General features: G+C 40.4%; 1 protein-coding gene across 1 annotated transcript in view; it reads right to left on the reverse strand.

Annotated features, from left to right (window-relative positions):
* LOC144630295 (uncharacterized) overlaps positions 1 to 27,992 on the reverse strand; it is a 63,708-nt gene that overhangs the window by 22,084 nt on the left and 13,632 nt on the right. The window contains exons 9-21 of the mRNA XM_078488626.1: positions 16,797 to 17,084; positions 13,451 to 13,867; positions 11,604 to 11,860; positions 10,782 to 10,902; positions 9,941 to 10,189; positions 8,527 to 8,838; positions 7,389 to 7,499; positions 6,435 to 6,665; positions 5,122 to 5,444; positions 4,388 to 4,526; positions 3,083 to 3,763; positions 1,158 to 1,276; positions 824 to 879 (exon numbers count right to left, since the gene is read on the reverse strand). Of these exons, the coding sequence (XP_078344752.1) occupies positions 824 to 879; positions 1,158 to 1,276; positions 3,083 to 3,763; positions 4,388 to 4,526; positions 5,122 to 5,444; positions 6,435 to 6,665; positions 7,389 to 7,499; positions 8,527 to 8,838; positions 9,941 to 10,189; positions 10,782 to 10,902; positions 11,604 to 11,860; positions 13,451 to 13,867; positions 16,797 to 17,084 (3,304 nt within the window). The remainder of the gene's footprint in view (positions 1 to 823; positions 880 to 1,157; positions 1,277 to 3,082; positions 3,764 to 4,387; positions 4,527 to 5,121; positions 5,445 to 6,434; positions 6,666 to 7,388; positions 7,500 to 8,526; positions 8,839 to 9,940; positions 10,190 to 10,781; positions 10,903 to 11,603; positions 11,861 to 13,450; positions 13,868 to 16,796; positions 17,085 to 27,992) is intronic.

A 27,992-nucleotide genomic window follows, 5' to 3' on the forward strand; every position in this document is an offset into this window, starting at 1 on the left:
AACAAATTTGACTGTCTTGTCAACGAGATGCTTTACATCAAGCAATTAACACCGAGTCTGAACGTGCAAACGGATTCAATCCAATTTCTTTACTAAAGAAATGCAAGAACAAATTTGACTGTCTTGTCAACGAAATGCTTTACATCAAGCAATTAACACCGAGTCTGAACGTGCAAACGGATTCAATCCGTGCTAAAGTATTTGTATAGCCACCACCATTATGCAAATGTTTATCTCTTTGAACCTCGCATTTAATTATTTTTTCTCAATTTACCCTTGATAATGGCGTCATGATGTCGCCGAAACGTCGGGAAATAATATCGTTTGTGTTTACCTGTTTGTGTATTTTCTTTTGTGTTTCATTAAAAGAAATGGAGCTTAAATTGACCCTCTTAACAACTTTAAAATGTCTCAGCACTGCAGAAGCTGTATTTATGGATCTACAGCTAGAGAGGAAAGCTCCAGACGCTTATGAATGACCTACGAAACAAGAACTTGAAATACTAGAACAAGATACAAGACTTCATTCTTGAAATCTAACAACAAGTTTTTCTTGCTTTAAAAATATCATTAACTAGAAAGACCTGATGTTAGAATTCAGTTATGCATATTCCTGACAGCGTTTTAATGCGTTCCATCTGATTAGACCAGTCAAAGTTAATTCTTAAAGGTGTGCAGTTGCCATGGAAATATGCGCCGGCATGCAGGAAATCCAACGCTTTTCATCTCAACTCCACATCAAACGAGTTAGATTCTGGTTGGTGACTCAAACGTAACCGATCAGTAAGTTTAAAGTGATCAAGTTAAATAGACTTAATCTTACCAAAATAGGAAGTTGTCCACTTTTAAAATAGCATTTCCTTCATAAAGACTTTTGACCTGTAGCAAAAATCAACATACAACGCAAGACGTAACCTATCAGGACAAAACGCAACATACAAAGTTTTCTCTAGCGGATTCAATGGTCCTAAAAGGAGGTGGGTTGATGAAGATGGGTCAAATTTGGCTCGAAAAAAGGAAAGGGGGTTGACTGGTGACAATTGGGCCTTTCTTGTTCCAATAATTCTGACCCTTCCGACCTAATACTTTTCAGCGAAAAAGACGCCATTGAAGTTAACCTTGTTGTTCAAGACAAACTAAATTTTAGAAGAACAAACCTGAGTCTCAATCCAAGATGTTTTGTTGTTAAACATCTCAGAACCCTTTGTCGTCAAATCAGGATGGAAACTTTCTCCAGTTAATAACACACTTACGTTGACGTGCAGATTAGCACATCCTAAAATGGGAAGAAATAAATAACTCATATAAAAAGCGGCTAAAAATAAAAGGCCCCGTCAGGCATTCGATATGATGAACCAATTCCAGATTACCCCAGAGAAATTGCGTCAGGTTTCACAAACAATTCACCAGTAACCATCAACTTTTGTAATTTAACCTCATGGCAAATAAAATGAATCATAAACATTGCTCGTGGATGGAGCCAGAGTGAAGTGGCTTGCCCAATAACACAACACAAGGCGCTCGACTAGGCCTAGGCTCGAACCCATAGCAGATCGCTCAACAGTCCAACGCAGAAACCACGAGGCCAGCACACCTCATACGTCATCATCTTAAAAAATGACATGCTTTATACAGAAGATATTACACGGTCACGAGGAGATATGAATTTTATGTCGAGTGGCGAGTGGCAAAAACAATATCTCACTCGTTCCCTGCGCTCACTGGTGGGATATTGTTTTTGCCACGAGAATATAAGATTTATATCTTTGAGCCAATGTGCAATGTTTTCTTATTATATGGAGAACAGATAGCTGATATTGTCAATGTTATTTTGTTTCCGAATATTTAGTATACCGGTAGCCTTTATAGACATAGGAAAGCACCCGGTGCCCTAAAGGATAGCCAGGATATAGAGACACTAACTGAATTCCAATCAAACAAAATACTTGTCAACTAAAAAACACGTATTAAAGTAGCAAAGACAAAAACCATCGCTGACTTTGACTTGAATCCGATGCGGCAATGTCTTGCCAGCCGATAATTACAGCTTATTATACATTAGAATTACTTTGAAACATGTGATTGGTTAAGCATTCAGTCAATATACAGAAGCATGTGAACTCGACATGATAACCCAATATCTGCAGCAGATATTGGGTTATCATGTCGAGTTCAAAGTCCGCCTAGTTTCCAAGCCCCTCGTCCGTGTAGTGCTGTCAAACTTTTGAAAATATGGCTGAGCGATTCGCCTCCGTTTCCGAAGAGGAATTGAAAGTTTTGATCGAGAATAAAGATTCTAAAAACACCAAGAGAACAACAAAAGCAAGTGTAAAAATTATGAATGATTATTTGAGGGAGAAGAACCTGGAGGAACCGCAAGATAAAACCGCTTTGGCCAATGTTCTGACGAAGTTTTACGCCGGCGCTAGAAAAAGTGATGGCAAATTGTTTGAAAACGTATAATAAAGCAATTATTGAATTCGGTTTTCGCATGATATCGTGAATTATCAAAACCTCGTGTCTGTGTTATCTGCCGAAGCCGAAGGCTGAGGCAGATAACACAGACCTCGGTTTTGATAATTCACGATATCATGCTCAACCTCATCCAATAATTGCTTATTATTTTGTTTTCTTCTTTTCTTCTTTATCGTGTCTTGTCGTTAATGGAGGTTTCGAAAAGCTCATTCTTTTTGGTCGCTTAGTTAAACAGCCTGCTTATTAACAAACGACGCAAGAAACCAGGTTCATTCAAGTGGAAAAAAGCCTGGAATCGTGACGTCAATGAACGATGGGACACTCGCAAGAGTGACATGGAAAACACGCCACACGGGTCCCGGATGGAGTGACCTGTGAAATCTACGAGTGGTAAAGTTCCCAGTAAAACACTATAATAATAATAATAATAATAATAATAATAATAATAATAATAATAATAATAATAATAATAATAATAATAATAATAATAATAATAATAACTTTATTTAAGTGTCTGGTCTTCTAGCTCACTCTCTTCCATGTAATAAATTAAATTACTTTCCGTACACGACTAAGATTACCATTGCATGTATAACCTTTCACATACCTTTGTAGTAACGGAACAGTTTCTCCACCTGGAACTTTGAAAGCGTCATTTGTAAAACCATGACGTCATCAATGGAAGCTGTCGGTAAAATGGAAGAGCCAAATGCGATGGCGCTGTTCGGTGCGTTAGCGAAATTACCGTCGTTACAATTATCTACCAACAAATCCGTAACAATTTTCCCGTCACGATAGACAGTAATTGTATCAAATCCACTGATACTTGTCCATGCGAATAACAAGTGTGTCCAGACCCACTGTGGAACTCCAAACTTAACTGAGCATTGCCTTGTACCAGCCTTGACATTGAAAGTCAACTCTTCCCTGCTACCGTCCTCTTGATAAAGATGAATCCCTCTGTCTCCATTTTCTTGGTCTCCGGCAGCTAGGAAAGTCTGAGAAACACCAGGGCCTGTGCTTTGATAGCGAAGCCACAGGCTGACTGTCACTGGAGGGTAAGTAAGGGGTGTCGATAAGTACAATTTTGTGTCATATGCTAGTGGAATGGGCCCAGGTCCCCCTGAAGACTTCACTGCTCGGCCTCGCACGCCTGCAGTGGATTGTAGGTGATCGCTTTGTTGAGCCCAAGTTTTTCCCTGTTGGTCTTTGATATCTTTTACGTCATCAAATGTCCAGAGGTATACGGAGTTTAATAGTAAATCCTCTGTGTCGAAAACATCATAACCTGTACATATAGTCATTGAGTGAGAAAAATAATGTAGTAAGTATTATGTTTCTCCGGTAAAGATAAATAGCAGTGTAGCAGCTCTTATGAGCGTGTAGCAGTTGCTGTTGTCTTGGGGGTTCAGGGCATCGTTCCTGTTGTTTGTTCTGTTGTTATCTTGAAGGGTAGCGAGCCATTCACGTGACACCTTGTGAGAGCTGCTACCCGATCCAAGATAAATTGTTAAGTTCGTTTCAATTCTAGGACTTGTTGTGGGCAGATGAGTATTCGTCACTGGCACTAGTCTAAAGTTTCTTACTGTAAGTATAAAACGATAAGGAATTTTTCTACTCCCCCTGGATGTGATGCTAGTCCACTTCACAGGATATATTTTGTCATAATATTTCTCCGGTGTCCCTAAAAAATCCTGAGTACTATGAGAGTAGGGTATTTACAGCACAACTCCGCGACAGTACACGACTCGACACGCGACGCAACGCAACCCCATGCCCCTCTACACGAACCCTGGCGAACGTACGAAGCCGGCTTCTCAATCCAGAATCTAACTCACTAATAAATAAGCCATTATAAGGGAACGACTAAACATGATCCGGTATTTCAAGGTAAACTCTAGATTCCCGTTACCTTCACATTCATAGAACTCCACTCTCATTGATATATGGCCGTGCCAAGTCTTTGGTAGCACCCGGATGTAGCGTGCCAAAATGATTGGATTGATTAGGTTGTAAACAATTGTGTTTTGATCTGAGTTGGCGTTAAAAATCTAAAATGAGAGAAAAAAGATTAAGTCCCACCGGGGCCAAAGGAACACCGGGGGGCCGTATCCATAGCACGAAGCTGCAAGAACTATTTGCTATTGCCACTGCCCCATGCTACTACTCGATTTCGAACGCTCTATTCAGAGCCAGCGCACTAGCTATCAGACTACCATTATAAGGACAACGTAAATTTAAGAGAGTTTGCAACTCTAGGTCATCAAGAAATTTAGATAATGTTGCCTGGGCGAGCTATAATAAGTACAATTGGGGTCCTGATATCTCTGCATGTTGGCTAGAAATTATCGAGAAATTCGTAAGCTTGCACAACTCTATTACTTTAAGGTAGGGATAGATCGTTTTTTCAAAATAATCGCCGTCATATGTGGATTGAGCTTTTTGTTTGTTCTTTTTGTGCTCTGAGGATTTTTCTCCGGGCTCTCTGGTTTTCCTCCCGCCGCAAAAACCAGCACTCTAAATTTTAATTCTATCTGCGATGCACATACACTTTCTTTTGGCGTTCAAGTCCGCAACGAACGCCACAAAGACCCCAGGACAAGATTTCCGTTAATCCAGTATCAAAGACGGCAAAATCACTATTACCTTAACCGAGCCATCCTGCTCATACATTTCGTGATCAATTCCATTCATACTGTAAGATAAGGAATAACTCGCCACCCATTGAGCATATTCCGGCCTGCCCTGAGTCGCTACTTGACCTAATGTCACCATCCTAACGAAATCAACCTGCAGCCATTGATGAGGGTTCAGTGGTCCTGCAGACCAGGCACCAGTCCTCCCATTACCAGCTTGAAAGTTCAGCCGCGCGTTGAAAACCGTATGTCTAGCATTGTATTCAGAAGAGGCACTGATCTGTGAGTCGGAAATATAGCCGCTTTCCATACCCAGAGGTCGACAATCTGAGACTAGAACATATTACAGAAACAGATCGATCGTTAATAAGGAATATCTAAGTGCTATTTGTTTCTAGTTAACGATAGATTAGCAATCACATTGCAGCATATGTATTTTAAAACACCAGTATAATTGTACTTATTTCTTTTAGCATAACCTTGTGACCGACTTTTGGAAAACTTGTAACCTGATTGGCTGCACAGGGACCTACTGAGCGCGCGCGGTATTGTAGCCCGCACTGACGCTGAAATGTAAGTTCGTCATTTGGCGAGTTCGAGGTTTCGACTGGCTGATAGTATCAAAGTCGATAGAAACCGACAGCGAGCAGTCTAATTGTTTTAACATAACCTACTGACCGATTTATTAAAAACAGAAAATATTTATTGAAGATTTTGGTTGATAAAATTTAGCGAAAAACTGAGCGCGCACTCCAAAAGCTGTCTATCGATCAAAAGACGGCACCTGTGTAGCCAATCAGATTGCGCAATTGCCTAATAGGTCTAATTGACGGTCAGTGGATTATGCTAACAGCAGTTAGTGGAGATTCAGCCGTGTTCTATTGGAATCCGCGAATCTGATTGGTTTCCCCATTGTGTTCCATTCGCAATAGAACACGATGGCGTGCGCGTTGCTCTTAAAAAAGACAACTCTTCTTGTTTTTTGGCTTAAAAAGTAAAACTGTAGGTTTTGGACTGCAATCCTTTAGAGTCTCTACTCAAACAGTTAGACTACTCGCCCTCGTTTTTTATGAGCGCTTCATTGTCTATTCGTTCATAGAAAACTCGGGCTCGTAGTATCATTGTTAAATAGAAACCTCGAGCATGAGTCAATTGTTAAAGTCTTTTGATTTAGCTTGGATCATTTTACAAGACAGCTCGTTCGTCCAAAACCCTGCGTATTTTTCAACGACTTTTTCATAACAGGCCGATATCAATGGCATGCTGATAACTTTTCTACTCATGAAACAGAAACACACAGAGGTTTTTTATTTGTTAAGTTACCTTCGTTTGCGAAACGTTCCAATTCGTTGTCTGAGTGATAACAAGGTGAACGTTTAGTCGCGTTAAAACGCCTGCGATCCCTTGTCAGCGCCTCTTCGTAGTAACACCGCCATTTACGATTGGAGTTAGCATGTCCTCTGTCGTACCGAGCTAGTAGCCGTCCCCAGCAATGGCTTACACTATGAGGGGTCCAATTATCCCTGCAGTACTTGTCTCTAAGGGCTTGCAGCTCTAAGAAGAAACGAAACTATTGCTAAGAAAATTCTCAGCAACGTAAAGCTATCTTTCTGATAAGATTATTTTTAAGGGTAATACATATCTGGTTAAAACCTGTCCTATACTGCCCGGGTAATATTTATTCAGTTTAATTAAGAGTCGAATGTATTCCGAGGAGGCGTTAGTTTTGCTTAACCACGCTTACGTTCTAAACTGATGCAGACACTGTTTTAACAAATTCCCAACAAATAAATGGATCTTGCTAGCTTTATCCTATTTTTCTTAATTCTTGAAATGTTGTGTGGGTTCAAAGGTAAGTGTTCGGGAAATGTCCTCTTGAACCGAGCAGCATTTTCTATGGCTGAGGTTTCCGAAGTTTCGTGGTAATATGGAGTTACAGATTACTAAATTCAAATACATAACATCATATTTCCTTTGAATTAACTTCTCCTTAAAGTTTACAGTACTCGGTCACCTGTCACAGACAAATTGAATTGTGTGAACCTTAACGCTGAAGAAACACCATTTTTTTTTCAGTAGAGATATATTTTAGTGTTGTTTCAGAAAAAAAAGTTTTACAAATAAGCTATCTACAGTGGACGGAGAAGGAAACTGTAAGCTCACAGTTTTCTTGCGTACATATGTTACTCTCTTTAATGGAGTTGATATTTTGTTTCTGAATGCTACGTGTGGCACATTTTAAGTCGTTGTCTCCATAACCTAAAGTTTCAAAATTACCTTGCCTCCGCCTGCACATTTCTTCGTCCCTCCTAGTTGGATCACAAACACATTTCCCCGCGATTTCATCGCAGGTTTCATCTTCCCAACAAGGCGGCTCGCACAAAGAATCTAAAACAAAATGCAATAGCAGAATAAATCAACTGATGAAACATGCACTGGGAAATAAAACAGATAGTTAAGCTAGCAATACCAGGGAGACAATAACTACAGCGGCAAATAGCGAAAAATAATTTATAATTAAAATGATAAACAAAAATGAAACAGGTAAAGAAGTGCAAATCATACCAATACTTTAAATTAAAGCTTGACAAAAAAAATGGGAAGTCATTGAATGCACGGCAAAATATGTGGGTGTAAAGGGCGGGAATATGTCCAACCGGTAAAATGCAGGGAAACATGCAGCATGAAAAGCGTGGGAAACCATGCCTTCTACGCAGACGCTGTTTGTGGAGCAGAATGTGTAACGAACTGCATAGGAGGCTAGTACAATCAGTGAAAAGCTCGGAAATTGAACGGTCAAATAACCGGGAAAAATAAAACAAGTGATAAACGCGGCGAAAGTCGCATGGCCGAAATCCAGGTAGTTTTGTTTTCAATGTCATCTTATTTACCAAAAGTCTGCTAAAGTACAAACTTTTTCTCTGATTGGTCAGGGTACGTTGGATGAGTTTTACGAACTAGCTACGTATCTCAGAGTATAATAAATATAAAAAAGCCTTCTTAGAAGCAGCACCATAGCCAGACGATCGAGGAAAATTTCAGAAAAAACCCCACACTTTTACATATTTGAAGTATTTTTAATGCATAGCCTCTTACAAGAAGCTTGTAAAATTTCAAACTTTTTATCCAGGCAAATACCTCGGTTCGCCTGCTGTCCAATAACGCTACGAGGACTGATGATGTGTTGTTGATTTGGAGAGAGTTTTATCGCCATTTCCCGTATAATACGTTTAAAGAATCTTTAGTAGAATTCTATTAGTATACTAATGCAAATGTGACAATCTAATTGGTTGAGCTATACTCGTATACTTTATCAGCCGTTAGTAAGTGAGCTCGCGCGAGGTCGGAACAGGGTAAAGTTCAGTAAAAAAAAATTCGTTTTCTATGATACTACAAAAAACCATTTTGATTCTACCTGCAATTGTTAAGACCTCGAGGTCTACAGCCTGGAAGGAAGATTCCCCAGTAAAATACGTGCTAGGATCGGAAATACCGCTGACATCGTATACGCCACTTGCATTGATTTCCGTATTGACTTGCTGGCCGTCAAAACACAGCTCATCTTTTTCTTCACCCCAGCAAGGTCCTTTAAGTACGGTGCTCCTTATGGCCTGGTGTCTCTTCTCTGGTTTTACTTGCAACTTTTTAGGACCATCGTTCGTGTTGAACGGACTCAGACTGAAGAGGAACGCTTTGCTTGATGGGATTATTCGTGTTGGATCGTAATCTGCAACAGAAACAGAAGTAAGTTGCAATTAGCGTGTGATGTTACACGCAATACTACACAATGCTGCGTTTTCACTATCTTCTTTCGTGAAATGAAACTCGTGTCTGCGCTCTTAGAGGTAAAGTGGTAACACAGTAAAATGTTTTTTTTTATGTTCAGAGGTCGGTGCTGATCTCTTTTAATGCGTTAATACATGTACACGGTCTCTAAGAATGCAAATAAATACACAGTTCACAAGTTTCCCATAAAGCCACTGGGACGTATCTTTTATGGTTTATACTTTTCTCTCTCGACAATATTCAAAGCACGATTAGGATAATTACTGCAATCTTGTCTGGGGTAATTGCGTTTGCGTGTTAACTTCCTCTAGTTATGATACTGATGCCAAAGATCTAATACGACAACTGGGTTGGAAAGATTTGTGTACCCAGCGTCAAATTCAGAAAGCCTTAATGGTATATAAATCTTTAAATGGCTTGGTTCCTGAATACCTATCGTCTAAATTTCTAAAACGTAATGGAATGCACTATTCTCTAAGGGATTCCGAAAACAAACTGGTTGTACCTCATCCACGAACTAAATATATTAAAAAATAGCTTTAGTTACAGTGGTGCAACTCTCTGGAACAGCCTACCCTGTAATCTCAGGATGTTAAATCCTTTAATCAATTTATTTGTATTAATTTTTATTATAACTGTAATTTAGTAGTATCTTCCTGATGTTTTTAACCGTGTATAAAGAAATGTTAATAAATAAATAAATAAATCCAGGATAAACATAAATCTTAAAATTTTTAAAACTTTTCAGCGAGGTTTTCTGTTTATATTTTCTTTCCTCCCGTTTTGACGTCAACTAATCTCAAGCTCAACCAAACATTATCAATAAAAAACGTTTAAGCAAAAGAAATTAAAACCTTTTAATTTACACTTTTAGTCCTTGGATTAGCGTAAAATGGCTTTGAGCAATCTAGCTTAGGTAGCTAAATATTATTAATTTCTTTATATTATCAAAATCAAATGCTTTATTTCATCTTATTATGCCACTATAAACACTTGTAAAGATACAATATTTTTTTAAGAAACTGACAATACACATTTCTTACCTTTCCAGCTGTGGTCATTAAAGCCACCAAAAATATACGAATCCTTTTGATCAGAATGTGCCTGTCGTGCTAAAGTTATTGTCGGGCCTTTGTTATCACATCTGTGGTGAAAGTTGTTATTCCACCAGCCATTTACTGCGCTTCTGTAGCATGGAACCCAGTACTTCTCGCCAAATCCTGACTCAGACAGCCATAGCATTAGCTTGTTCTGGTAACTAGGAATGTGGCCGATTATGGCCGAGTGAAATCCTGTGAACAAAAAGTGAATCAGTTCAATTTCAGCTAGATAATAAGGCTACCTTACATTAAGATCGTAGCGGCTTCAGTACTTTAGATACTATCAAAATCACAACATTTGTAAAACCGCCGTTAGGAATTTGAACCGGCAGCGGCACAATTCTGATCATGTGATCGAAACAAATTGCCACGGGGTCTAAAAAAAGTTTTCACGTGGTTCGTGTTTGCGAGTGTCTTGTCAGTGATGATGTGATTTTTAACGGTCGCTCCATGGCCGTGTAAACATCGTTTTTCCAGAACTGAGGGGCCCGGTTTCGAGCCCTGGCCGGGGTCACTGTGTTGCATTCTTGCACAAGACACTTTGCTCTCACAGTGCCTCTCTCCACCAAGGTGTATAAATAGGTACTGGGAAATTAGATGCTGGGGGTAACCCTGCAATGGACTAGCCTCCCATTCGGGGGCGGGAGAAATACTCCTAGCCGCTAAGCGCCAGTCGTATGCGTCACTAGACTCGAACGCATACTTTTTATGCCTAAACCGATATATATGCTATGATTAATAATCGCCTTTAATAAACCATGTGAAAGTCCCTCTAACACTCTACCTGACAGGCTCGGACAAGCCTGAAGCGGAGCGCATGTGCAGTTGGCATTTACTCCTAATCCGATATCCCGGATGTCAATCTTCCCACTGCCGCTATCATCGCTAACACTTTCAAACTGAACCTACACAAACAGTAAAAAAAAAACATTTAGATTGAAAGGCTAATCAACGGCAAAGAGGACTTTCTGATAAACAATGAATCTTACAAAATAAACGTTTTCTACTACAGTCAACACTCGCCTTGTGGACACCCCGTTATTCCGAACAGGAGATAACTCTCGCTACTACTGACTTTCTCTATTACGGACACCAAAATTGTGGTCCCGAAGGTGTCCGTTATAAAGGGAGTGCAAGAAAAAACTAATATAAACAATACTAATCAAAAGAAGATTTATCAGGTAGGCGATATTATCCCTATTTTTTAAAAAATTCTCAGAATTAATTAATTAGTTACATTTAACTAGAGGCTGGATAAAAAAATAAGCGAGTTTTGACAATGTTATGTTTACAATTTCTTTAGTTCGCGCTGTTTTCCTTTGAGACTCTGTTAGAAAACCCAGGCTGGCTAAAATTTCAATATTATATTCGAGCAATTTGACAGAAGTTGAGAAAACAAGACCTGTTTTTAGTTGTGTGAAGATTCGACAAATTTTTCCATCTCATTATCTAAGCATGAAATAACGCGAAAATTCGGGAATACTCCTAAGCTTGTTACGTCAGCAATCCACCATCATTGCGTCAAGTTGCTTAGCAACCAATCTTCAAAACCGCGGGCTCAGAAAACTTTTGTTGATTAGATAGCGACCAAGCTGCCATTACTCACCTTAAAACCTTGTGCAGCATCAATGGGTACTTGAGCAATTTCCCATTCGTTGCTTTGGTTACCAGCCAGTCGCCATAGCAACGATGTCGCTTCATCTTGACCAACAATGTTGACATTCAAACTGCCAACACCTTCTCCCGACATGAAGTAGTAAAAGCTTAAACAGTTAACCGCTCCGACAATGTACTGACTTTCGAGAATGGAGAGATCGCCTCTTTGACGAGGATAAGACATACTTGTTTGGACGTAATGGGTTGCTAAAATAAACGGAAAAAGGAAAACTGTTTATGTCTTAAACAAGAAGTTTCGCTTAAAGAGAGGCCAGCCTTACTATTTTCATGCGCAGTAAATCAACCATCAAAGTATAAACAGCTGATAAACAACCTGCGCTTTTCCTATGATAGTAAATGTTAAAATGTGATTTATTATTGCTAAGAATGTTACGTTAAAAACTAGCAATTTATCCAGCTTATATTATTATAAGAAGAGTAATTTCTATGTATTAAAACCGGTTTTATAAGCTGTCAATATATTAAAAGGCGCGTATGATTGGTTATAGACTCGTTGAACATGTCTATTTTGACAATGTTATGACGTATTAAGGCATTTAAGGTCGCGCTGGACCCTTGCTCATTAATAAATTCATTAGCCAAATTTCTTGACGGAGTGCTATCTTGTAAAGCTTTAATTCACTACATTTTGAACATCGATTCCTCTAAAATTTAACAAGGATATTCGGGTATGATGGAATTACATCATGATTGTCCTTTTACTGAGAGATGACCGTTGTCTGTGATGTTACAAGCCCTTAAAAGTTTAACTGCAGATAATGCGATTTTGTGTCCAAGTTTTCAGCTAGAACAGCGCACCAAATTAAATGATTATATAGCTTAGTGATAAATCATAACCTCTTTTGTGCTATGACTAGAACGAAATTTTCGATTTCAAAAACTGCTACAAGTTAATGGCTTCTAAGAGAGCAAAAATGTGAAATCTAAACTTTGAAACGTGCTATCTTCATTTTGAGAAGGAAATTTAAAAATCCGCTTTAGTCATAGCACAATAGAGTACACCAAGGCTATGTTCCTCGCGAATCAACTCTTGAAATTCTATATCGGCGGAGAAAACTTGGACACAGAATTGCAGGTTTTGAGGCTTCCGAAGACCTTCCGAGTCAATGTTTACAACAACGTGTGATAAATTCAAAGTTGTGAATCTAATTATAATAATTCCCTATGTTCCAGCGCTCGTGCACAAAGCTGAGAACAATTACTAGTAATTACTTGTACAAAAGAGTTTAAAAACAAACATTCTCATGAATATTTCGTTTGTTGTCGGCTTCAGTCGTCCGGCAGTTCGTGCATACTCTTTAAATAAATACATACTAATGATTGCAAGGAACCTGCGCGACCTTAATTTGCTTTATTTATTATTTAACAAGTTTTCTTTAAAGAGTTTTCTATGAGCGAATAGTCAACGAGGCACAGATGAGTGGACCATTCCTGTGCTTTAGTTAGACTCTCTAAGGGATTTTAACCCAAAATATAGAATTAAAACCAAAATTCAACTCAATTTTCACTTTCAAGGGCAACACGTTTAAAGATCATGTGTTCTGTAGTGAATAGACAACGATGCCAGAGAACCAATCAGATTTACAAACCTTTAACAGAATATAGAACTGCAACTTCTTGATTACATAGCCTGATCGATTCTACGAGAAGTCGAAAGCATGAATAAAACTCCTCGCCTGAGACTTGGGTTTACAGATTTTTCGAATTGTCCAAATCTTCCTCTCGTGAGTACACCAGGCTATGAAGCCGGACACGAGCGCCATTTTTGAAACTTACCTTCCTGTCGAACTTCAACCTCACACAGCATTAAGTCTCCGTTATCCACAAGCCTTGTTATGGCGACGTATCTTCCTAGCAGAGGAACAGGGCAACGAATTCTTCGCCATGCTTCCGTCTTGAATGCAAACGAGTCTCCACATAGAGTATTCTTATTTAAATTTGGCTCGTCGTGATTTCCAATTCTTATCTCCAGAAGGTAATCAAGTGGTACGCTACGATAGTGCATGTAAATGTAAACATCGCGAACTAGAACTTCCTCTTCCAAGTCAACTCGCCACCAGGGGTTTTTCTGTGAAGTCGTTAGGCTGCACGTTTCTAAAGCTGAATTGAAGCGACTGCCATCCGTTGCTAAGGAAGAATCTCTTACTACACTTGATTGGGCAGTGGGCTTTTTGTAGGCGGCGTTGAAGTTATCTATAGGAAAAATGAAACTTATCGTTTCCTTGAAATTACAAGAGAGATTCTTTTAGTAATGTTATATTATGCTAGCTAAGTTCTATTGTCCACTTACATCATTTCATACATAAGTGAATGTAAATTCGTACATTAGTGAATGTACTGTAAATCGTTAATTTAAGTTAGAAAGAATCAAAGAAACTTGTCGATATAAGTCACTGTGGTACACACCAAGAATCGTTGACGGACCCAAAACGGAAAGCATAAACCAAGAACGATGCGACCCAAATGTTCACTATACTAGGTAATCGGAAAAAAATAATCTTTTTTTGTGACAGAGTTTACATGATAATGAGATAGGTTGCATAAATCATGGTCTTAAGGCTCCCAAAGAAGAAAATATCTTGATTTTAATATTACTAAGCTCACCAATTCTGTCTACCCAGAAGACCATTGGATAATATCGTTCATGGTTTACGCTTTTCACATGCTTGGTCAACGTTTCTACAATTAGGTGTATAACAACACGAAGGCTCCTTGAATTAGAGCTTGTACACGCACCTTCGACCGAGAACTTTTTCAAACGACATCCGGACATATCGAAAATGGCCTTTCGCTATGCGTCTTTTTGAAAGAAGAAATAGAAAGTCTCCATTTTATCATGAAAACCCTCCTGAAAGTTTGTGGGAGCAGGAAAGAGCTTTAAAAAAACTTTCACCTTCCAGCTCGTGTTTTTTGTACTACCAAACTTCCATTTGTTATCGTCACTTTGAATAAATCTAAGTTTTCATGCGCTTCAGCTAGATGCAAAGTTGTTTTTCATGAGGTTATACAGGGACCGCGGAGACCATTTTAAAGTGGTAGGGCTAAAAAGCTGGCTAAGACAAGTAAGCATTAGGGGTCACTTTTCCGCCATTTATCATGTAAAAATTCATAGCGGGGCTCCCGTGCGCGCCGAAGGCGCACGCGAGCGGAAATCCATAAGTAAGCAAATGGCCATGGTTATCCATCGAACCGAGAAATTTTGGGGGTCGCCGCCAACCCCGTACGTATGCACGGATTAGGCCTGGGGGTGAGGAGGTTTCCCGCCCGTGGCTAAAGAAAAGGAGGGGAATTTTCAAACAGCAAATATAGAGAACGGGTAAAATTACTCAGCGACAGTACACAGCAAAACATCTGAGAGGTTTATTATCCAACTGCTCTTTTTTGTTTGTCTTGTTCAAGAGTGGGTGTATCGAAACCTCGATGTGCTTTACGCAAAAAAAATGTGACTCTCGTTCAATTGCTACACGGTTAAATTTTAATTTTATTGGTCTCTGGTCGCATTTCTCGTAACCGTAAAACGAGCAATTGACGTTATCTTCTATCGACTGGATGATGTGGACGTTTCAGTTAGATCTAAACGAAGTTGTGATATGAAAACGCGGGAAAATGTGTTGCGCGATGTTCACTGTGTAGGCTGAATGAAACCGCGAGTAAAAAAGGGCGACAGAGAACTTTCTTACCCAATTTTTTTTCCACGATGTCCTCAAAAGTCATCTATATTCAGTGAAATAACGGAAAACGAAAATAGTTTACGAGGAGACCCGAAATAATTGCGAATGATATTCCTTGTGCAAGTCCAGTTTGCGTGTTTCTGTTGTTCGCAGTTGAATCTGCGGCTGTTATCATCAAGAATACAATGAGCCTAACTTTAGCAAATGTTTGTGTTAAAACGAAGCTAAGCACTGCATAAATCAAGTCCGCTGAAGAAAGAGACAAGACCCTGATGCAAGCTAACAACCTGTACTGAATTGCTGAGCCTGATTTTATGACAGACAATTTCATGATGTTTTTACTTTCTAAACGCCGTTTCGATAGATTCTGTGTAGGCAAGGTTTACATTTTTTAAAAAATGGGGAGCTCCGCTTTTAGGCTTGCCTAAATCTATATATTACATTATCCTTTTCATCCGGAGCCCTAAAATATCAACCCAACCAAAAATGTGGTAGGGCTATAGCCTTACCAGCCCCTCCCCCTCCGCGGTCCCTGTACATGTCTTCTATTTATTCTTTAAAACTCGAGAAAGTTTGGAGAAGTTTGAATTTACTTACATAAACCCGAGCCGCAAAAAATTTCAAATCCTCTCAAACTATCTGTCGTGTTAATTAATTTGCATGAGGCTATCGTACATAATTATTTGAACGTCGAGACCCTCGTGGCTAACGAACTTTAATTCAGGAATTCTGTCACGAGGTCCCGTCACTGCTTCAGTGAGTTTACATGAAGTATGTGGCGTGGTTTGGTTTTCGAGATGATTTCAAGCGATTGTTTACATCAAATTCGCCACAATTACTGCATAGAAATTGCAAGTCTGATTCCCCTTTCATGGATGTTTTCAAACGATCTCAACTTTCAATTTTGAAGACGAAATGCTGGCGAATGTTCGAGTGAAAGCAATCGATTTCATATTTTATTGTAAATAACTTTAGAGGGCCACTATTGTAAATAAATTTAGAGAGCCACTATTGAAAATAATTTTAGAGGGCCTTTTGTTTGTTAGTATTTTTATGCTATTGTAGCACTACCACCATTAAATCAAGACTTTATTTACTAACTTACTTACTTACCTACTTACCTACCTACCTACCTACCTACCTACCTACCTACCTACCTACCTACCTACCTACCTACCTACCTACCAACCTACTTACCTACCTGCCTGCCTACCGACCGACCGACCGACCGACCGACCGACTGACCGACCGACCGACGGACTGACCGACTGACCGACTGACTGACTGACTGACTGACTAACGTACTTACTTACTTACTTTCTTACTTACTTACTTACTTACTTACTTACTTACTTACTTACTTACTTACTTACTTACTTACTTACTTACTTAATAGAAAGGCTGAAATCGCTTTCAATTTTATTTCTTAAAAAGTAGACAAACTATGTCACCTTTTAATAAGAACACATTCATAGCATTAGCACCCCCTTCGTTATTCACGCACTCGTCAGTCTCTTCATATTTTGTTGTAACATCAAGATGGCCGTCCACAGAGGACAGACACTCTCCTCCATTACTGAGAGCAAACATTTTGTTCCCTTGCCTGCGTGCAGCATTCAGACATTTCCCCATGCTATGAGATCGTACGGCGAAGTCACCATCCAGAAGTGGATCGTTGTGTTCTAAACTCGGAATTAGTGGCCCCGAATCTACCCTAAAACAACCGATTTGCGTATATTCTGTAAAAAGAAAAACAAATCAAGAAAATAGTTGATATGAGAATTCAATAAATGTTATTCCTTTTTGATAGGATTGCATGTTTAAAGCTTATTGTATTCGAAAAACCTTCTAGCGACATATGATGAAAGGGAATACCCATCCACCCCCTTGCATCCCTACCCCGATCCTCCCGGGGCTACTGTTCAAGTTGCATTCTCAACCACGTGGAATGGTATAAGAAGGATAAGAGTGTTGGAGAAAATGTTGCAAAGAGAAAGTGTTGAAATCGCGAGCCTTATTGTCCAGTAATTTCTGTTTTCTAGGCAAATAGCTGTTACTGGAAATTTAAGCGCAGGCATGAGCATACACGGACATAAACTATTCTGCCAGTAAGTACTTATCGGACATACACTAGTCGTTGTTCTTCCTGATTAGCGGTCGTGCGGCGAACTACCCTGTAAAGTTCTCATTCGAAGTCCAAAAATATCGGATACTCGGTTGAATAGACTTTTTACCGATACGGCGGCCATTTTCAATTCTGTTGTTTCAAATAGCTATTATGGGATGCCCGGAGGGCAAAGACATATTTATTTGCCCCCTGAACATCTAATAATGTTTTTCAAAACACAAGAAATCAAAATGGCCGCCGTTTTAGTAAAAAGATCAGTCTGTCGCGCCTGCCAATATACCAAAAGACCATTAAGTCTATTAAAGGCAATTAAACTTTTTAAAACGAATTATAAATGATCCTGCAACAGGACACTCATCAAGTTTACGCAATATCGAACGTCGAGTCAAGGAAAGAGATTAGACATTTAACGTCACAGCTTTATTGCAACATGGACAATTCATGCACTTCACAATATGAAGATATGACCTTACTATTAAAATCACTAGAGTGGTAAAACCGCCGTTAGGAATTTGAACCGGCAGCGGCACAATTTTCATCACGTGATTTTAAAAACTGTCACGTGGTTTAATAAAACCTGTCACGTGATTTGTTTTTGCGAACGTCTTGTCAGCGATGGCATTTTAAATGGTCGCTCCATGGCCAGGAAAACGATAATGACGCTGTCGAGGCAACAGGGTCGAAAAACTCATGAGAAGTATTCAACCTTATAAAAACTGCAGGCTTTGTTTAATTTTTAAGGTTTCCATGCTGTTTTACAGCAGAACACACATAGAGGAGGCCGGTTCTAGCGCAACTTGCCCAAAACACGTCCCAAATCGGCTTGCGAGCCGCCTGAGCCAGACTCGCCTGGCTCATAAAATTCGCCAGCCTCGTCTGACTCCGCCGTCTCGCCACCCAATTTGGGAGCGTGTTTTGGGCAAGTCGCGTCCAGAACCGGCCTCCCCAATGTGTGTAGGGTCGCAAAGACCCCGCTTATTGGCCGCCCCACCCTCTTAACCCATCAAGCCCGCCAGTCCATCTCACCCAGCACTTAAAAATCGCCTTAAAATCAACTTTTACTGGGCAAATCCAGTGAACAACACACTGGTGCGCTAGGAATAATTCCTATTGAACAAATATTTTTTCTTTAGTATATACAACAGATGGCTGCTGCAAGATACTCGACAGAGACTTTGCAAGAAATGATGGATGAAAACATTCGTAAATTTCAAAGAAACCCCCAAAGAAATTTGACTTTTTTACTGGCCCACACAGATTTTAACGAATGGCTCCGTGTATGGAAAATGGCAATACCCGAAAATTACGAAAACAACAAAGATCTGTACACTTTTGCAAGAAAAAACAAAAAAAAGTTTTACGATCTTTTAAAAAGCGAAATTGATGACTTACAAATGATAAAAGCCAGCTTTGGGCTTGAAGTGAAGTTTTCAAAAGAAACAAACGGTGTTACTCAGCACATGGAGCACTATTTTAGAGAAAGAGAACCCCAAGTTTTCACAAAATACAAAAAAAAAGAAATAAAACCAAATTTTGACAAATTTATTGAAAAAGCAAAGGGAGAAATCGAGTCTTGGTCAGAAAGAGGCTCAGGCTGGGTTATTGAAAGAATAACTGAGGCGTACATCAATGTTGCGCGTTACCAGCCATTGCGAGGTGGAAATTACTTGCCATTGCCTAAAAACTTGGCAAAAAAGAAAGCAATTATCAACGTTCAAAACAGGGACAACGAATGTTTGAAATGGGCTTTAAAAGCTTTATTTTTCCCTACTGGCAAAGACCCGCAAAGGCCAAGCAAGTACCCCGTTAAAGACGGAATAGACTGGACAGGAATCGATTTTCCAACTCCAGTAAAGCAAATCGACAAGCTTGAGGCGCAAAACCGCCACCTCGCAATAAACGTCTTTGGATGGGAAGATGACAATGTTATTCCACTCAGAATTAGTGAAAAAGAAAAAAGCATTAAACGCAGCAACGTTATGTTAATTGTTTCAGGAACAAATCAGCACTACTGTGCAATAAAAAGACCAAACGCTTTGTTTCATAATCAGGACAAACATGGGCATAAAAAACACTATTGCATGATGTGCTTGACAAGTTTTACAAAAAAAGAAATACTTGAAAACCACGAAAAACATTGCAATGGAGTTAATGGAAAGCCAACAAAAATTGAAATGCCGGAAGAGGGAAATAACAAACTTTCTTTTAAGAACTACCACAAGCAAATGAAAGCGCCTTTTGCAATTTACGGCGACTTTGAGGCGTTGTTAATGAAAAAGAAAGGGTGTGAGCGTGGCCCAGAAAACAAGCAAAAAAGCTTCACGGAAAAAACGGAACAGCACCTGGCATGCGGTTTCTCTTACACAGTCGTAAGGTGTGACGGCAAACACGAAAAACCCGTGACTTACAGAGGTGAAAACGCAGCCGAAGTGCTTTTGAAATGCCTTTTAAGTGAAGAGGAAAAAATAAGATTTGAATTGTCAAAGCAGAAACGCCTTGTGATGACTCCGGAAGACTGGGAAAACTTTAAAAACGCCGAAGACTGCCACATTTGCGAAGAAACGTTGATAAAAGAAAACTTTTTAGACTCGTTGCCGGTTTGGATTAGAAATGAAAAGGAAAAAACCCTTGATTACTTTGGGCAGCTGCACAAAAAATGTTATTACAAAAAAGAAAAAGAGGCGCGAAACCTTAAGACCGAATATCACTACGAGCTAAAAAGGTTGACAAAAAAAGTACACAAAGAGGCCGCAGAAAACCAAAAAAACTGCTTGGCTTGCCACAAACCGCTTATCCATGAAAGCTACAAAGATGTGGTAAAGGACCATTGCCACATAACAGGAAAGTTCCGAGGAGCAGCGCACAACTTTTGCAACCTGTTAATGCGAATAAATCCAAAAACTATCCAAATACCAGTTGTATTCCACAACTTAAGAGGCTACGATGCCCACCATTTAATGCAAGCAATGTCAAAGATTTCAAGAGAGGCCCAGAAAAATGTAAAATGTGTTGCAAACAACATGGAAAAATACATAACATTAACATTTGGTGGTCTGCGTTTTATTGACAGCTTAAACTTTCTCCAAGGAAGCCTTGATTCACTTGTAGGCACGACGCCAAAGGAGGCGTTTAAAATAACAAAATCTATTTCTGAAGAAAATTCTAAACTTATTGGCAGCTTAAGAGTTATTCAAGAAAGCCTTGATTCACTTGTAAGGGAGATGCCAAAGGAGGAGTTAAAAATAACAAAATCTATTTCTGAAGAAAACTTTGACTTGTTGACAAAAAAGGGAATTTATCCCTACGAATACATGGACTCATGGGGTAGATTCGAAGAAACAAGTTTGCCAGAAAAAGAGAAGTTTTACAGCAAGCTGAACGACGAGCACATAACTGACGAAGAGTATGCACACGCTCAGAAGGTGTGGAAAGCTTTTGGGTGCCAGACTTTGGGAGACTACCACGATTTGTACGTTAAGACTGACGTGACTTTGTTAGCCGACGTTTTTGAAAACTTTCGAAAATTATGCCTTGGAAAGTATAGCCTTGACCCAGCCCACTATTTCACGTTGCCAGGCCTTTCATGGGACGCGCTCTTGAAAAAGACAGGCGTTGAGCTTGAGCAGCTCACAGACTATGAAATGCATTTATTTATAGAAAGGGGAATAAGGGGTGGAATTTCGATGGTTAGCAAGAGGTACGCAAAAGCTAACAATCCATATGTTGAAGGCTTCGAACCGAGCAAGCTCAAAAAATACATAATGTACCTCGATGCGAATAACCTTTACGGCTGGGCAATGAGTAAGCCACTGCCAAAAAGTGGTTTTAGATGGAAAAGAGTTATGCCGACTGAAGAAGAAATCATGAGGAAAAAGGAGTATGCAAAAACTGGCTGGATATTGGAGGTAGACCTTGAATACCCTGCTGAACTGCACAGCGCCCACAACAGCTATCCATTAGCACCAGAGAAAAAGAAAATAAACGAAGAAAAGTTTTCACCTTACCAGAAAAAAATAATAAAAGATCTTGATTTAAAACCGCCAGAAAGCGAAAAGCTCGTATTGACCCTCGAAGACAAAACCAATTACGTCGTGCATTACAGAAACCTGCAGTTTTATCTGAAACAAGGAATGAAGCTCAAAAAGGTGCACAGGGTTTTGGAGTTTGAACAAGAGGCGTGGATGGAGCCATATATCCGAATGAACACAGAATTCAGAAAAGAAGCAAAAAACGACTTCGAAAAAGCTTTTTACAAGCTCATGAATAACTCTGTTTTCGGGAAAACAATGGAAAACTTGAGAAACCGAGTAGAAATAAAAATAGTTCGGAGCGACGAAAAAGACAAAATAAGAAAACTGGTTGCCAGCCCATTGTATTCAAGGCATGTAATGTTTTCAAACGATTTGGTTGGAATAGACATGCGCAAAAGCAGGCTTTTTCTTAATAAGCCGGTCTACACAGGAATGACTATCCTCGATGTAAGTAAGATATGCATGTATGACTTCTATTACAACCACCTGAAAAAGGAGTATGGGCCAAAATGCGAGTTGCTTTACACAGACACCGACAGTCTTTTGCTTGAGATAGAAACAGAGGATATTTACAAAGATATTTATCAAAACAAAGCTCTGTACGACACAAGCGACTACCCAAAAGAGCATCCGCTGCATTCAAACGAAAACAAAAAGGTCTTGGGAAAAATGAAAGACGAATGCGCAGGAACCCCCATATCAGAGTGTGTTTGTTTGAGGCCCAAAATGTACTCGATAATGACGGAAGGTGAAAGCAAAAATGAAATTGAAAAAATAAAGAAAGACTTCCCTGAGGCGAAAATAAAAGAGTGCACCTGCGAAGGAAAAAAAATGCAGGCAATAATGGCAAACGACGAAGAATTGGTCAAAAAAATAAAAAAGAAACATCCGAAAGCAAGCTTGTCCAAATGCTGTAACACGATAAAAGTGGACGAAAAAAATATCAAAAAAGCGAAGGGTGTAAAAAAGTGTGTAATAAAGAAGCAGATAGAACACGAAGACTTCAAAAATACACTTTTTCAAAACAAAGAGAGTTTTCACGAAATGCACATGCTAAGGAGCTATGCGCACGAAATGCATTCTATAGTTGTAAACAAAAAATCGCTGTCGCCTTTTGACTCAAAGCGATGGATAGCGGATGATGGGATACATACAAATGCTTACGGGTATAAGTTTTGCGAAACAGAACGTTTATAGCTTTTCTGAGCCCAAGGGGCTCAAGCACTAAGTGCTTGGTGGTAACTGTGTATTTGGAGGAATAACAAGCAATTCTTCACGCACGAAGCCGCGCTTTGGACCATCGTGCAAGTAATAAAGAACTGGCTGATTAGGTTTAGTAACAGACCTTTCAATGCTGTAGACTTTTAATGACCAAATCGGATCTGTTGCCCTTTTTACGCCGCCTTCCAGCTCGCCAGGTTGGTAGAGAAAGCGCACATTAACGAGAGAGGGGAGTTTTTTTCTTTCTTGCCAACAGGTCTTGTATATTTTGAGGACGGCTTGGACGAAACAGCCTTTTCTTTGATTGCAGCAGCAGGTTTCTTGCCAGTAAGACTGGTTACTTCGTTGTTCAGAGCGGTAACAACTTCGGGAAGCCTTTTTACCCACGCTGTCGACCGCTGGCCAGATGGCAGGTTCATCTCGACACCGTACTGATAACCAAACAGGCGCCCTGCCAGTGTTTGATTAAAACGTTCAACAATGGCTTGATCTCTGTGAATGTTAACACGCCCGCGCCTAATATAAGTTTTGCGATTTTCCATTTCTTTGGTAACAGCTCCCATGAATTCGCGACCAGGGTCAACTTGAAGCATCTGTGGCCATTTTAGTGCACTTCGCCTGTAAATTGTCTGAAAACCTTTTGCAACCTCAGTTGAATCTTTGGAGGTCAAAGGCTCGGCCTCTTTGTAACGGCTGGCAACGTCAACAACAGTCAGAGCGTATTTGTAAACTTTTCGCCCTCGCGGCAGTTTGTCGTGTGGCAGAAAAAGAAGGTCCGCCTGGTGGACCGCGTTTGGAGTAGAAACATCGAATTTTGGGCGAGGAACGTATTGTGGTGCCGGAAGGTAGATCTGCCAAAGGGCCTGCTTAACGAGCCACTTTTTAGCAGCATCTTCGGAAACCTTGGCGGCCTCGGCTAATTTTTTTATCGCGGCAATTCCTTTCCAGTAACCCTGGGGGCTATAGTAGACTTTTGAGATCTTTGCATCCATGCGTGTATACAAGAAAAAAAGAAAAGTTTAAAGAAACCGAAAGGCAGCGTACCCAAGTGCAAGCGCGCCAGCGCCAACAAACATCAGTTCACCTTGTTTCTGCTGCTCACTTGGCTGATAAAAGTCAGAGAACTTGGGTTCTTTCGGAGGAATCATTTGTTTGTCAGGATGTGCCTGGTTGTAGAGTTTGAAAGCGTAGTCAGTGTTTGTGAAGTTCTGTTTGGCCTGCTCTTTTATTTCCGCGTTGGTTTGTATCCAGTCGAGGAGCTTGGTGCGGTCTCGAGAGTATTTAGCGTAAGCTGCCTGGTAAGCCTCAAGAGCTTTGTCGTGCCTTTCTTTTTCTTTCAAAGCGGCGTCATCTCCGCCACCCAAATATTTGGCAAGATAGTTGCCGCCAATGAAAGCAGCAGCATTTAAGATAGCCCCGCCTGCCATAATTGCGACGCTGGCCATTGTGTGTATTTGTTCTTATATTATGCGAATTTTTTTTTAATTGGTGGGGAGGATTTTCTGGTCCTCGAGATATTGTTTTAGTGCAAGACTGCCTGTCATGACGGCTGTGAACTTTACATAGTTCATAAAACTGCTGCTTGGGTCGGATGTAAAGTTTTCTTTCACAACTTTTTTGGCAGCCCAGCCGATTCCGGCGGCAAGGCCAGTAAGAGTGGCGGCATCCATGAGCGTTTTCACGAGTTTGTTGTCGGACATGGCGTTTTGATATAAAATAAAAATTAATCTTTAAATTAAAATTATTTAATAATTTTTTAATCCATCGTACGGATTCCTCTTTGTGTGCGAGGTATAATGACATTTTTGATTGTCGAAGGGTGCCCAAGGGGCACCGGCGCTTCGCGCCCTGTTGGTTGTGTGTCTTGTGAGTCATCAGTTATAAGAGTTGGTGGAGCTTTAAATGTTGGACTTCTTTTTTCGTTTATAAAGGCTTTTATGTCTTCGCGTTTCACATAAGTTGTAACGATTGCAACGCCGATACCAAGCAAAGATATCCATTGATTTGTGGTGAGACCGCTTGATTGCGGCTGAGGCTCGGTCGGAGCTGGTTCTACGGGCGTGCCCGAAGGGCTCGAAGTGTAACTTCGCTTAGCAGCCGCAGATTTCTTTTCCTTTTCTTTTGCAATTATTGCAGCAGCCTCGATAGAAGCTTTTTTCTGTGCTTCACGAGCCTGTTTTGTTTTTTCAGCAGCAATCTTGCCAGCAGCAACTCTCTTTGGATTTTTGGCAGGCTTTGTTGCAGGAGTTGTTGAAGTAACTTGTTTCTGTTCTTCTTGAGCGATCGGAGTTTGTGATTCACGTTGTTCGAGCTCAGCCATTATATAATGAGAAAAAAATAATATTTAAATGAAAAATGCTCAGCAAACTTTTTTGGTCAGCAATTTTTAAGCATTGTTCAGTAATTACTTAGCATTTTCTTAGCATTTCTCAGAAAAATCTTCAGTAGTGTGTGTCTCCGCATCTTTGGAAGCACCTTTGGTGTGCGACTTTGTTGCTTCGTTTAAATCAATGTGCTTTGTTGTTATGAGCGCAGCATTTGCAACGGCAAGAAAGCGGCCGCATTTCAAAGCCAGACCGCCTGCCAAAGTGGACAGCTCTTTGCTGATGATGTAGTCGTTTTTGAGTTCCTTCTGATAATCATTGACGTCCTTGATATTTACGGCCATACCAACGACTTTAGTTACAAGAAAAATAAAGCTGTCGATCAAGCTGTCGGTTGTTTTATTCCCAACGTATGCCTCATATCTCTTGAAGTACTTTTCAACTTCTTTATCTGTCAAGCGCTTCACCTGCTCGTATGTAAGCTGCACACCGATTGCTTCTTTGGACTTGCCTGTTGAAACAAGGATTGCAAGCTGTTCACGCAAAGCAGGAATGTCAGGGCCTTGAATGGATGCCATAGTGCTTTCTGTACTTTCTGGTTCAGCTCCTAGCAGTTCCATTACGGAAGCTAATTCTTGTTCACTTGCATCGCCCTTGTCGCTCTCGGGAGGAGAAGTTGCAAACGGGTCAGCCATTTATTACTCTAAAAAATATGTTCAATAAAAAAATTCTGTGCCGTAAGGGTGGCGATGAGAAATGACAAGATGCGAAAACTTATTTTTTTTCAGCCTTGAAATGATTTCTTTGTAATCCTCATGGGCAAGTTCGCCAGCGTAATCCTCAAAGATTGCCTTCGTGGTCTTGGCAGAGGGGGTGTAAAAGAAAACGATTGCCGCTACATTGTCGCGGAATGAGGCTGTTATGCTTGTCAATTTTTGAGTTAACACCCATATGCTCAAGCCTGCGTGGCGACCAGAGAAAGCAAGTTCCACCAACTCCCCTGTTCGACCTTTTACATCTTTCGATGCAGCACAGTCGTCGAGGATGATAAGCGTGTTCGTTCCCTCAAAAAGCAATCTTGCCAGACTCAACCAAGCTTCAACCTTGTGCTGCTTGCACATGATAACATAAAAGCGAGGATCTTCCTCAGCAAAGCGATAATAAGTCTTGTTGTACACGAAAGTCGGGCAGATGAGCACGATGTAGTCAAACTTGCCGCGGAAAGGGCCACAAAGCTGATTGACCACGTACCTTGTTTTTCCTGAGTTCGTTGGTCCAACAATGAGAGCGTTGAAGGGTATATTGGCAGGATCCATGCTTCGCTTTGCGAAAGCTATATCAATACTCAACCCTTTTTAATTCTTTATTTACAATTGAAAATTGTGCATCAGCGATAACGAAAATGTAGCATTTGACATTCCCTGATCCTGAGGCTGTTCTCTGTATCTCTAAATTAACGCCATCCTTTGTGTTCTCCAAACGGAGCCCACTGCCGTGCATGTTGTTGTCGCTCATGGAGCGAAGGTCAATGAAAAGCCCAAACTTTTTTTCTGCATAAAACTTTTTGGCGTTATTAAAGATTTTTTGGTCTGCGTGTTTGCCAAAGAACTTGAGAACTTCCTCCCACATGTCTCTTCCTTCAACGCCCTGACTGTACACCTTATTTGGAACGCCGTTAATGCAGATTTTTACACTTGTTATGTCAGGGTTAAAGAAAGATTCCGTGTCTCTTGCGCCTGCGGCATGGGGTTCAGCAAAAAGAAGTAGAAGACCCTTCAAGGAACGCTTTGGGACGTTAATGCTTTCGTTTATGATCGTGTCAGAAGCTTTTTTTACTGAGATAGTTTTGTAATTATGCAAATGCTCGTAAAAGAAACTTTTGCCGTTAATGTAAGTGCTTTCTACTTCTCTTGCAAGTTCTTTGTGATAAATAGCCTCGTATTCGAGTTGGATGTCAGTTAGCTCATACCCAAGTTTTGATGGATCTGTTCCTCTTACAACCACATTTGGACTGTTCAGTTTTATCTCGAAGACAAGCTCGTCTGCGAGTGCACGCGGATAGAACACACCATGGTCTCTCAAAATCTCGTGATCCAGTGGGATACGATACTTGCTTCCATAAACTTCTGCCAGCTTCTTTTCCGCGTCAACTCCTGAGGTTTTTTTGTCACCAGCGTTTGAACGGATTTTGCATAAATCCTCGGACTGGATACCTTCAAGAAACATGTTGCTGCGCTTTTCTTCTGGGAGAAAAAGGTCCTCGAAAAGTTTGTAGACGTCGTAAGCGTTCGTATCCTGCAGCTTTTCTCCAGCAAAATTGACAACCATCCTTGAGACAAGCGCCCGGGTGACGTTGTTTACGAGAAAGTTGTTGGCATGGCCGCTCACCGTCAAGTTGAACACAAGAGCCAGGGAGCCTGGCACGAGAACGACGCCTTCTTCAAGCTTTGGCACAGCAACTCTCAGAGTTTCTTCTGGAGACGCTTTATTCGGGTTAAATGTAATGCGATGCCGCACTCTGTCTGCCTTGAGCGCGTTCGGTGTTTTCACTTCGAACGTTGGACTGTGTCTTTCGCTGACAGCCATTGTATATTTAAATTAAAAAATATATTTATTTAATATAACATGGCAGCAAGCGGTGGCTTTGGTGACACAGATCCTCTTTTGGAACATACAGAAGACCGTGACGACCGTAATGACAACGATGACAGCGATACAACAGGCCCATTCCAACCTGGAGGGGCATCAACGCCCGGACCAAGCGAACAAATACCAATGAGAACTACCACGATGAATAGGCCGCATGAGCGCGGCTCACACACTGCAGAAACCTCTTTTATCGAGGGCCGTGGTAACCTGACAAGGGAATTTCAGATACAAGAGGCTCATAAAACGATCAAATACTATTTCCCAGAATATGATGAAAGCCTTGATTTGACTATA

This window comes from Oculina patagonica, chromosome 11 (genome assembly GCF_052425735.1).
Source record: "Oculina patagonica isolate OP01 chromosome 11, crgOcupat, whole genome shotgun sequence".
Lineage (NCBI taxonomy): Eukaryota > Metazoa > Cnidaria > Anthozoa > Scleractinia > Oculinidae > Oculina > Oculina patagonica.